Source organism: Gossypium hirsutum, chromosome A11 (assembly GCF_007990345.1).
Source record: "Gossypium hirsutum isolate 1008001.06 chromosome A11, Gossypium_hirsutum_v2.1, whole genome shotgun sequence".
NCBI classification, from domain to species: Eukaryota; Viridiplantae; Streptophyta; class Magnoliopsida; order Malvales; family Malvaceae; genus Gossypium; species Gossypium hirsutum.
This window is the reverse complement of record NC_053434.1, coordinates 97,736,482-97,749,482: the sequence shown is the minus strand read 5'-3', so window position 1 is coordinate 97,749,482 and position 13,001 is coordinate 97,736,482. Positions and strand designations below refer to the sequence as shown.

Here is a 13,001-nt window from a genome sequence, read left to right as displayed (position 1 = left end):
TTACGGGTTCCCTATTGGAAATGATGAACATATCGGGTTGCGGCACAACATGCCTTCTCAAGTTAGACAGGAAGAAATCTCAATCATCTGCCTTTTCTCCAAACGTTATTGTAAAGGCTATTGTCATGATTTCTCAATTATCATTCTGTGCAACAACTAACAACAACTGATGCTCATTTCTCTTGTACAGGAAGGACCCGTCGATTTTTACCAATTACTTACAGTGCTGAAATGTTTCTTTGCATTGCTTGAAACTCCAGAAGAAATGAGGAAAAACTCTTTTCCCATGGACCATGTGATCGTGAAAGCACACAGGCTTTGTTTGCAGATCGGTTATGGAACCTAGTACGTACTAATATAGTACCTAACACCATTTCCACAAATCATTATATGAAGGTCCCGCTCATTAAATATCTTCTCCATGGCCTTTTATTTTGCAATCCATGCTTTGTGGTACGATGGCATGTAATCGAACTGACTATGAACACTGGCAATTATAACTAGCACGGGAATCCTAGGACTCATTTTCACCATAGGAAATATAATGTCCAAAATCATGTTCGAATCCAACTTCAAATGATCTTGTGCTATACCTGCAACACGAATATTTCAAAATTACGAATTCAATATCATATATGAGGTCACTATATGTTCAAATCGGACAGTCTTGTCATACCTACGACAATACAAGTATGCAGAGGGTTGTATTTCTTGATTTCCAGAACTCTTTCTTTCTCACATGTGCCACGATTTTCCATGGACATCTATTGTCATGTATTCCGCACTTGGCCTTGAATTTCTCGGATTAGGATTTAACAATGTAGAAGTTTACCCCGTACTTTATGTTGTATCGTTTCACTGTAGCAGCAAAAGCATCTTTCAAGGAAAACTCCATCCCCACTTGTAAATCAACCACATCTAACAAAGAACTCGCATGACTCGATCTTTTGTTAAGGAGTTTTTGAAACTCTAACCCACCTTTAGCTGAAAGGTCCATATTATGCATGTGCATCAGAGGTGAATATGCCCTGAAACACGTATTGGTTTTGCCAGCATTGTCCAGACCTTCACTGTCGGGACCACCATATTTTGGTTTAATTGGAACTGACTCTGGTTTAAAAAATAATACAATTTTTGAACCATCCGACCCAGACTCCTAAATTGAATCGTTGTCGGATTCAGTGCCCATGGTTGGATGTCCCTTTACTGGTGTAGGTTGTAGGGAGTACATAATCCCTTTTTGTATTCTTGCCATTACAACCAAAATCATTTGCAGGTTGCCAATCGGTGTAACTTGATGATGTACCTATATAAGTGTTTCCGGCGTAGAACATCAACCTTTAGAAGTTGAAATCAAAAGCACTAACAAAATGTCGTATCAAGGTGTCCAAGTTTCGATTATCGACAAATCCCAACTGTTTGACAAGCTATGTGCCAAATTTGAAATCTTGGGCTAAAACAGAGGAATGTCTTCCCATTGATGATTCCTAGATTTCATAATGGAAGCTTTCTAACAAAGCCGTAAACCTACTACACACCGTGTGGTTAAACTTTCAGCTTCCTATTCTATTCCAACATTAATTAGAATAGTTTTTGACCTCCGACCACCTTCGTCGACATCAACAAACTCAGTGTATAAATCAAGTATAGTAATAGCATTATGCGTCTGGATCATCGCTTCGATCGCCATTGGACCTTTGACATTAAATATTTTATATTTCTCGGGGACCTCTTACGCTAAATATTTATACTTTAAGGACGATATTTTGCAACTTGGATTGCCCACTTTCCAACTAATTCTTGCCCGGAACTCTGACAATTGAATGTTCAAGTTGAAAGCCAATTGCATTGTGTAAGCCAATGAAAAAACGACCCAATGTCGGTGTCACGAATTTCACCGTCGTAATAAACAATAGCATTAACCTGTCCACTCATTTTCAACCAAATTACCTGTTCCACATGTTTAAAACCAAAACATTATGCAGAAAACTAAAGTATTAATTATCCATTAACAACAACAAAAAAACTTATTTGATATAATTATGTGTCTTAGGTCAATTTCCAAAATTCAATTCTTTCACATAAATAACCTTATCCATACGCAAATCTCCTTCTAGCGACAATCTCCTCGTAATTTCAAGTTGGAACGTTTCTAACAAAATGACCACTCGCTTTATAGTAAATACTACCCCAGATATCGAACATAACTTGACATAGGTAGAACGGTTTGGACATTACAATTCTGAGAGATTTAAAAAAAAAAGAGTGTGTTCTTAGAAGTGTTTTCAAAATAAAAACAAAATCACTTGATCGAGATGTCTAAAAATAATATCCCATGAATCCTAGGATATCTGAAAAATGATGATCGAGATTCTTGGGTTCTGAAAACTTTTTTGAGAGATTTTAAAAAAAAATGTGTTCTTAAAAGTGTTTTCAAAATAAAAACAAAATCACTTGACCGAGATGTTTGAAAATAACACCCAAAAATCCCGGGATATCTGGAAAATGAAGATTAGGATTCCTAGGTTCTGGAAACTTTTCATGGGGATTGAAATTGGGGGGGAAAAAGCCTCGCTAGGCTCACACTTTTAGTGATGTGGCAGAAAGATATACTGAAAGCGTGCTCAGCTTGATGCATTTTCAACTGGTATTTTTCTATCACATCACTAAAAATGAGCCCTGGCCAAATCATTTTCCTTCTTCCATTTTCAGCCCTTTGAAAAGTTTCCAAACCTCAAGAATCCCGATCCTCATTTTTCAAATATCCTGGGATTCCTGAAATATTTTCAGATTAACCTAAGCACGTGTTTTTCCTCTTTCACTCGTTGCCCATCCGATTGCCTATATAAAAGGGGTTTTACTCCCCCCTACTCCATCAACTCTCTTGGCTACCTCCCCTACCCTTAAAAGCTTCTCTACACCATTATTTATATTTTACTTTCAAGTGTTTTACTTTTTCGAAAGAAAAAATTATTTCTGTTTGAAAGAGCTAATGTGCTAATTTTAAAGTTTGTTTGAGTTCACGATGATGCGATAGCAATCCCAAACCTGCATATTTCATCTATCGTATTAGGACGAAACCATTACATTAGAACTCCATCACATTGTAACTCAAGCTCTGAATTTACGGTGCTGATACAGTCGCAGATTGTAGTCTAATTACGGGTCCTAATTAATGAACGCTAATGTGCAATTAGGACTTAGAGTATATCTCAAGATCTAGTGAGAGAGAGAGAGAGTGAGGGAGGGGGAGAGAGAAATCATCTATTTTGTAGATTCAGCACACAATGAGAGATGATTCTTTCCAACAAGACCAAAGGCTAACAGTTCTATCATGTAAGGTGAAAAAGGAGACTAAGCTTTTTGATTGGGAAAATAACATTACCTGCCATTGCCACCACTTCTTAAACAGAGAAGTTCAGTAAGTTTACATTCCACAGATGCGTTAAGCAAGAGATGTTCATCCAAATAAAAAGCGATATGAACACAAAAAGAGAAAAAAAAAAAAGGAAAAGGAAAAGAAGCTGTTCTCAAATATACATGCTCGTCGATTTCCTCCCAAAAAAACCTAGAATTCAAACAAGGTTTACAGATTTTGGTATCAAGACTATCAATCAAATTTAATCAGAGATAGGAAGAGAGATTGAGGGAGGGGACTACAAGATCTCAAAGCATTATTGTGATTTGTAATACGCAGTATGATCGATAGACTCCTTTTTGCATTTTAGCTTAGCTCCGAAAAACGCCAAAACTAGGATGAGGATGATAATCTACCAGAAGATTCACCCAAAGAGACAGAAGCCAGTGAAGAAGCCCAAACATGAGCACTCTTTGCACCTTGATGAAAGTTCCTGGTTTTGCATAGCTTGAGTTTTGTCCAAACTCTCCTCACATCAACCATGTGAAGGGCTCGTGCAAACAATTGACTTGTCTCACCAAATATTTCCAAGTTCAAGTGCGGAGCATAAGAGATCCAGAAAGCCTTGAGACGAGACAGTACTTCAGGGAATAAGGATAGAAGTACTCTAAAACAGAGAAACAACAAGGCAAATGCTAAGTAGGGCTCCCGTTTTACTATCTCCATAGGGGTTTCATTCCACAACTGTATCATGTATTTATTGTGGTCGCCTAACACAACTGATTCGTTTCCAGCAATATATTGAACTGGTTCAAATCCTGAAACGCAGACACTCATGTTAATAAACATGGAATTACGTTTTAGCCACAAACTAGGCTTAGTTATAAGGAGCTACAGTTCTATTATGCTTCATAGGACACAGAACAGCAATTTTTATGTTATAATACTTTTTTGCATCTAGATATTTAGCTGAAATCGCCAATGTCGGGGGTTATTCCCTTGAGCAGACAAAGAAGTAAAAAGATATATCTTTGGGGGAGGAGAGTAATTACCTGTTGTTTTCTCATAAAATTGTATGATTGAGGGGAGATCTTTTGAACCACGATATCGTACCCTTGACGTCTGGTTCACGATTAAAATTGACGGCAAGCTATGAATTCCATATCTTGAAAATATGCTGTGATATGATTTATATCAAAGGTGTTAGTTATAAGATTTGTCATTAGATTTCAATGGTCAAGTTAAAGGAGGTTCTTCATAAAAGAACTTATTCAGGCATCAGTTAAGGACTCATTATTAAGGAATACAAAATTATATATATTCAGTATTTTACTTAAGTAGCAGAAGTGAGCATCTCATGTTCCATCACAGATGGGAAAACCAACGGCAAAAATATATAATTCATAAAAAACTGCTTCGAAAGGCATAACTACTTTGTAAGTATTGGACTTTGGACATCGGTCTTTGTTTCCACAAGTTACAGCTATACCAGATATCATGAGCAGACAAATCACTTCAACTGATACGTTGGTGGACATGCATACTTTTTTCTTAAGGAAGCTTTTGAGTACATTTGGCCACGTGAACCAAACCAAGTGGTCCAACACCACTAAACTTGACTTAAACATTAGGATGCAGACATAAAAAGACCAATTGGTTCCATGCTTAAATTCACGGTAGACAATGTAAGCAGCTCAATTTTAACAGTTCAATGTCTCTTTCCTTGAGGTTTGACAGTCTTTGTAATCAAGAACATATAAATAACAAATGAAACATAAATTCAATAATTAGTTCACAATACCAATGCTTAGGCTTTGCTTGATTGGGTGGAAAAGTGGAGGGATGGGAGGAGGGAATGGAAAAGTGGAAAGAAAATAAATATTGAGTGTGCTTGGTGGGAAGAAAAGTATAGGAAAGATGATCATTTTCTCCTTATGCTTAAAAATCGATCCTTCTAAATCAGAATGATGGGAGGGAAGAAAATGAGAGTGGTGTATGCTAGTTCAAAATTATGTATTATTCTATTTTCTTTCCTTTCAATTTTCAACCCTACCATACAATGGATGGAAAGAAAATTATTTTTTCTTTCCACTTTTCCATCTTTCCTGCCAAGCACACCTATGGAAAGAAAAATAATGTTTTCTATCCTCCTAGTTTTCTACCGCTTTAATTTTCAATCCTTCCAATTTTCTTTCTACTCTACCAAGCAAAACCTTAAAGCAGGATAATTAGCTGCACACCTTGGTGAAGCTGAAGACTCTTCAACTGCCAGATGTTCAATTTGAGGAAACATGGAACTGAGAATGTCGAACTTTGGGTACAAACTGCGTGAGAACGGGCACCAGGCAGCATAAAAGAGCACAGAAGTGGAACCATTTCTATGTTTGGAAGACAATGCTCGGTCTAAGAAGTTCCCATCCACCTGCAAAGAAAATTAAAAACATGCATAAAAGATTATCAGGAGTTTTGTCGCCATGAAACAGCAATCAACTGTACACTGATCTAAGCTAATTTAGTGGAAAGAAGGCAAATTTACAAACCATAATATGATAATTAGAGGATCCTCGATAAGGAAATTGCATGAGCCCTAATTATTCGTAATGGTTAAAAATCCAAGTTGGTGGTCAAGAAAAATGGCATTCTACACAAAATTTTATAGAACTATAAGTGAATATTTCCCTTTAAGGTGGAAAGGAAAAGGGTAGTGAATACAAAGGGAGTTGTTACCATCCCTGGTTTGCCTTTCAAATTTCTGTCCACATCAACTACTTTTAGTATCTATGCCTCATAAAATCAGTGCCATCCAGATGAGCACGGTTCTTTTCTTCTTTTTCCTTTTTTCCTTTTTGGTAAATCAATGAAGTTTTATGGAGTAAATTTTGTTTTGAAACAGTACTAATCTTCGTAATGTAAATAGTAAAGTTTTCAAACGATCAGTTGCACAGAGAATTTAGCTAACAACAGCATCATAAGCCACATAAGCATAGAACAAAGCAATTCAAGTTAAACATAATGCTTTGGATGGGTGGGTAACACTCAAATGACAGAACATTGGTTGCACCATAGAAGAGGGTTAACTGAAGAAACTTGGATGGACTTACAGTTGCATAGGCACTCATCTTCAAGGATATTATTGTCCTTGATCAGGTGAGAGGGCATCAAGTACCTATATCTCATGTACACCCATTTTGTATATTTAAGCTCACTTTTTTGGGGGCATTATATATCCTATAAACAGACTCATGAACGAGAACTTTTTTTCTAGCTTTTTCTACTATTAGGTATGAAAGGTGTAAAAAGAGGATGCATAGACTATGATTTCAACTATGGACAAATATATATATGCATATCTTCTAAAACCAGCAATTTGAAAACAAAGCCTTAACTATGGATTTGATGATCCTTACACCTACCGATATGGTAGGTCTATACCTTACATAAAGCACAAAAACTTTCTGATGAGAGATTGGGATATTTACTTAGTTGTATATTTTGGCTCATTTATTACTAGATGAAATTCAGAGATTGTTGAGGGGTTTCCGACTCCTTTAGGAGAAGTCTACGAGGTGTCATCTATCCAAGGCCGGTGGACCCCTCAACAGGTTGGTATTGTCCCTGGTGGGGAGTTTTGTCTCCCAACCCTGTTGTGCCTGAGGAGGTGCCGAGTCCATGGAGTGAGAGAGCCTTATCAGGTGCCTAAGAAGGCAAACTAATGCACATGGTTCTTCTTCTCAAGCACCTGTGAGGAGCTCCTACTCTGCGAACCCACTGCCTCTTCAAGCACAGTACAGTCGAAAGAAAAAAAAATCCACTGAGGACAATACTGGAGTTGTTGAAGGGTCCGCAGGCTCCCGACCGACGACATGGTGCAGACTTCGTCTGATTGAATCAGCCTCCCCTTAAAAAGGATCAAAACATCAAACGATACAAAATTTACATCCTCCGTCATTTAGACATATAGATCCTTTTTCAGCCACAAACTAAGCAACTTAATCCTGCCACCATACACCTATAATTATGTCAATAAAGCTAACACTATTAACATTTCATAGATTCAATTAATGCTTTAGAAAACATATAACATATTTCACTAATTCGGCTTATGTTTCAGCTGATTTGCATAAGGCTTAAAACCTGAAATAGAAGATCCTAAGCTGCATCTCCAGTACTTTCCTTGTAGCTCATGTAGCCTTAAAAAATTATGTTATCTTTGCTTGGGAATACATAAAAATGCCATTCCAGTCCAAATGTTCCAGAAGAGAATAAATCTATTCAGAAGTCTTAAACAAGACTGACTGATATTAAATAATGAATGGCTAATAATTTTTGCAACTTTATTTCTATCTTCCTTATTTAATTTTTTTTTCAGAATTCAAATTAAAGTATAATGTAAGAATCCAATACCCCCATAATGCAATAAAACCTTTATTCTGATTCTTCACAATTTTACAGCCATGAAAATTCCATAAAAATACCCTAATCCTTCAGGCTAAAAACTCATAATTTCCTAGAATTTGCCTTCTTTTAACATGATTATGCAAAATCATAAATACCAAGAATCCAAAATCAAACAAAAAAATAATAATAAAACATTCCAATAAAAAATAAATTAAATCTCAAGAACCCATTTTCCTAAACCAATTAACAGATCAATCTCAATTATGAAATAAAATTTCCACCAAGATTAAGCTAAAACACGTACCTTGAGAGGGGGAATCGGAGAAAACGAAGGAGAACATTGAAAATGAAGATTTTTAATGAACACATCAGCTTCATCAGAGCAAACAGAAGAACTCCAAACGCAGCGTATTAAACATATAGATATGATATAGAAAAACAAATTAACAGAAGAAGAACCCATTTCTGGAAATAATTTATAAAACAAAAAAAGAAGAGAGAGAGAGAGAGTTCACAACAACAACAACAACCAGAAAAAAAGGGGGGCAAAACTGAAACCCAGAAAAGAATAAAAAATAAAGAAAGATATAGATTAAATTAGGGGGAACGGGAGGGGAAGCAGGTGGGTGTGGGCTATTTTCTTGGAAATGGGTAAAATCTAATATAATCACTGGCTTGGCTGCTAATTTGGTTCTTTTTCTTCGAAGGGTCTAAAAATTGCTCTGCTTTTGGGAAAGTATTGTAGGCTTCGGAATTTAAGATGTAAACAGTTGAATGTAAAGCTTATTTATATGAGTTGGTTGTCGTTGATGATGTTGGATTAAGAGCCGTGCCTCGGGTATGTGTCTGTGTGGGTGTAAAGGGCATTTGCTTAGCTAAAAAAAAAACAAAGAAGAAAGTACGAGTGATGGGCAAGGCAGGTCTAATTTTTGGGCTTGAAGCCCTTTTTATTTTACATACACACATATACTTCTTGGTATATTACTATATTTAAGCAACAATTTATTATATCAAGCTACTAAAACATCATGATCTATTAATATTTTTGGGTAATCCAATAATCTTACCATATATCAATTAAAATATATTATATTTATTTTAAATATTTTTATAAAATTTGTAACATTTCAGATTATTTACAAAGCAAATTTAAAATAATATAATTGTTAAATTTCTAAATGATTTACTGTTTGTATTATGTCAATATTTAATATAAAGTTAAATTAACTACAAATTAAGAAATATGATAACATATTATCTAAAAATTCATTGAGAATTGATTGGGTGTTAGTTTGATTGATATTGGCTTTGTAATTAATACAAGAAGATGTGGGTTCGAGTGACTGAAATACGCTATCTTCCTATTTATGAGTTAGAAAAAAAATAGGTAATTATATTAATTATTGTTCATAGTGATTGACAATAATATTGATAATAAAAGAATTGAAAATAATTATTCCAAAGTGAATCGATATAATATACTGGACATTTGAGAAAAGAAAGACATATTTGACTAAATTTGTAAATTTATTATGATGCATAGAAATTAAATTACTACATTGAAGTCATATTGTAGAGGAAATTTTAAACGCTTCAATGGGAAAATTATAATAGAGCTGATGATGATGAATGATTATGAGGGCTTTCTACCTGAAAAAATAAAATAAGAAATAATAATTCTGTCGGTCGATACAAATTATTTAAAATTTATGTAAATTTTTACAGGGTGGTATGTAGAGGTGTGCAAAATTCAGGTAAAACTGAAAAAATTCGGTTAACCGGTCGAATTCGGTTAATCGGTCGGTTAATCGAATTAATTCAGTTTGGGGTCGGTTAATAATTTTTTAAGCTTTCAGTTAACGGTTAATTCGGATCGAAACCTGTCAGTTAATCGATTTTTTTTCGGTTTAACCGAAAAATTTAATAAATAAAATTATAATATATAAATAGTCAACTATTTACTCAAACCCAATCTAATGTAAACCCAAATACTCAATCTAATATATATTAACCCAAGTATCCAACTCAACCCAATTATCCAACCTAATCATAAAAATTACAAATAATTCAATAAATAAAAATATAAATCTAAAACTAAAAATAAAAATAAAAAACATATAATTTTATACAAATAATTCGGTTAATTCGATTAATTCGGGTAATTCGGGTAATTCAGTTAACTCGATTAATTTTATACTTATTTTAACCAAAAATTAAAAAACATATAATTTTCGGTTAATTCGGTTAACTGACCGAATTAACAGAAAAAATTTAGGTTCGGTTAATTTTTTTGAAAAAATTTCATTTTGGTTAACGGTTAAAAATTCTGAATGGTCGATTAATTCGGTTAATATTATTTCGAGTCGGTTAATCGACTGAACACCCCTAGTGGTATGGGCGTAACGAGTACATATAGGGATAGGAGCCTTACAATTAGGGTTTAGGCAAAGGTGTTTAAGATAAGGTACGATTTAATTGCATTAAATGTTATCTGTAATTATTATTTTAAATTGTATTAAAAAGTGGATCAAAGTTGGAAAAATTAAACCACTTTGATAGTTAAAGATATTCACCATTCTAAATATAGTCTGGGTTCAAGTTATGTTAATCGTATTATTATTTAAACTTTATCATATTTTTATAATTTACCAAAATTTGAAAAAAATGTAAGGATTTAAGTACATTTTTTAAAATTTAAAAAAAGTAGCTCCATTTTAAAAGAAAATTATTTGTAATCCATTGGACAATGGCTAGAAATCAACGTTAACTTTTTTTTTAATAAGGGTAATGTTTTTTTTTCCCTCCAACGGTTATTTTCTTTTTTTTAATATATCTTGCCTATTTCTTTTTTTTTTCTTTCAATCATATTTTTTCAGTTCTCTCAATCCTATTAATCTATTCTCTCAACTATTTTATTCTTAATTTTTTTCATTCGAATTCTTCTTCTCTCAATTTTCTATTTTGTAATTTCTTTGAGTTTTATTTGATTTTCATAACTTAAAAAAATTTAAAAATGTCAATGCCTCTAATTCATTTGAATCACAACCATATTTCTAGCGTCCAATTACAAATGGTAAGAAAATATTATTTAATTTTTGTAATATAATTATTAAGTTAATATTATTTTTAAAAATTTTTATGTTTATATAATCAGACCAAAGATTGAATTATCGAGACATATATACACAATTTAAGTGCGAAGCCACCGCCTGTATTGACCAACACTTGAAAGAGGCAAAATTCTTGCATGTGTGTCATATGCTCGTTGAGGCTAAATTGGAGCCCACACTTATCAGCATTTTGTTGGAAAGATAGAGACCTCAGACACACATATTCCATCTTCCGTGCAGTGAATGTATAATTACACTTGAGGATATAGTATTACAACTTGGTTTACCAGTTGATGGGCCAATCATTATAGGGGTAGTGCGCATTGGCAATTGAAGCGCAATTTGCCACCAATTATTAAGCAAGGTGTCAAACAAGTTTAGTATTAACTGGATAGAAATGAAATGGTTAAAAGACAATTTCTCACATCTTGATAACTCTTCTAGTGAGGTTAAAAGATAACAATTCGCTTGGGCATTCATACTAAGATTGATTGGGGTCTTCTAATGCCATTAAATCTCGAAATATGGTATATTTAAGGTGGCTCCTAAGCTAATATACTTAATGAAAGTTGGGCAACTTAGTTCAGGATGAGGTGTCTTGTAACGCCCCAAAACCTGGCCTAGAAGTTTGGACCAAATCTTAGAGGTTACATTGATCACTGAAGTGATCGTAAGAAAGTTTTACAAAACAACCCGAAAAATATTACTGTATTTAGGTTACGTAAAAATTTTCAGTTATCAAATCTCGATATTCCAAAATACAATTGTTCAAACCAAGTAACATCTACTTGCATTTAACAGAGAATTTCATACCACGGTATTTAAAACAGAACCTACAGTCCAAAACCGTTTACATAAAACTTAGATTTACAGAAAATACTTTGTTAACCAGTTTAAATAAAGTAACGTTTTTGAGACCTTCGACATGCCGAGTCCAAGATATAGAAAATGAAAGTGTACCTAAAAGGGGAAACACTAAGGCAGTAAGCCACACGAGCTTAGTGTAAGTTCGACACGTGACTAAAAACAGAATACAAATATCAGTTCGGTAGCGACACATACTTACAAATACGTATAGAATCAGAAAGTAAACTTGGAACCAACGTCCCAATAGAATGTAACAAATCAAGCACACCATGTCACCTAAATACACTCAATAACAAATGTTATTCAATCAGATAGAATACAGTCAAATAATCCTACATAGAATATAGTCAAATAATCCTACACCCAGAACACTCGTACAGATGCATATGAATGTAGTTAAGTAATAAAAACCCACCCATACAGGAAAAAGACCTCTCTGTCCCTGATCACACCCCAAAAGAGCTTTTTAAGCTTATCTAACCAAACACACCACAAAGGACCTCGAAAGGCCCATCCAACCCTATACACCATGTTTGTGGACTAAGCCACTCTAATATTAATACGCAGTAGGGCTGGCGTATGTGCAATACAATACAATGCGGCAATTCGCTATACAGACATGCTGCAATTTAAACTGCTAGATCAGATAATGGTATGCAGCAAAGCTGACATACGTGTGGTATAGTACGGTAAACCGCTGCACGAATAAGTTGCAGTAAAACTTCCAGATCAGAATAGAATCAGTCTTCCTTCTCTTTACAACCAACCCCAAAATTCTTTACGCAAGTACCTGTATGCTTACAATCTCACAGAAATAATGAACACATCGATAGACAATCAGATAGAAACAGATATGCACACACACACCCAGCTAACCAGGTTCAGGATTAGACATCCTACACAACAGTCACAAATAACACATAAACAGAAGCCTAGATCAGTGTAACTACCCTCACTAAAGCCTAGCTAATGGTTGGAACACACAGACACATTTTCAGATAAAAACATACACAGAATTAAAGTTGATGACTTAGGACCACACGGACGTGTGCTCTGGCCGTGTGGAAATGCCTAGACCATGTAGGAGGTTAAGACGCCTATGTGGGAGGAGGCACATTGCCGTGTAGACAAGGCACACGTCCTTGTGGACCAGGGACATGGTCGTGTAATTAGGCCGTGTAACTCTCTGTCTATTTGTGCTAAAATAGAGTATAGGGCAAACACGATTGTGTGAGGGTCTCACATGCCCGTGTGCCCACCAAACATGG

General features: G+C 34.7%; 1 protein-coding gene across 1 annotated transcript; it reads right to left on the bottom strand.

Moving 5' to 3' along the window:
* Nucleotides 1–3,401: 3,401 nt before the first annotated feature.
* Nucleotides 3,402–8,669, bottom strand: LOC107891465 (5'-adenylylsulfate reductase-like 5). The gene is made up of 4 exons (XM_016816281.2): nt 8,061–8,669; nt 5,599–5,780; nt 4,411–4,535; nt 3,402–4,176 (listed from the first exon to the last, which is right to left on the bottom strand). Exons 1-4 carry the CDS (start codon nt 8,217–8,219, stop codon nt 3,752–3,754), a joined length of 891 nt encoding a protein of 296 aa, XP_016671770.1. The 5' UTR covers nt 8,220–8,669; the 3' UTR covers nt 3,402–3,751.
* Between the last annotated feature and the right edge of the window lie 4,332 nt (nt 8,670–13,001).

Excerpts from the sequence above, each read along its gene's own strand:
- LOC107891465 (XM_016816281.2), bottom strand. The coding sequence starts at position 8,219 with ATGGGTTCTTCTTCTGTTAATTTGTTTTTCTATATCATATCTATATGT. Across the intron at positions 4,536-5,598 it reads GAGTCTTCAGCTTCACCAAG|CATATTTTCAAGATATGGAA; the intron begins GTGTGCAGCTAA and ends ATCATATCACAG. Across the intron at positions 4,177-4,410 it reads ATTTTATGAGAAAACAACAG|GATTTGAACCAGTTCAATAT; the intron begins GTAATTACTCTC and ends TCTGCGTTTCAG.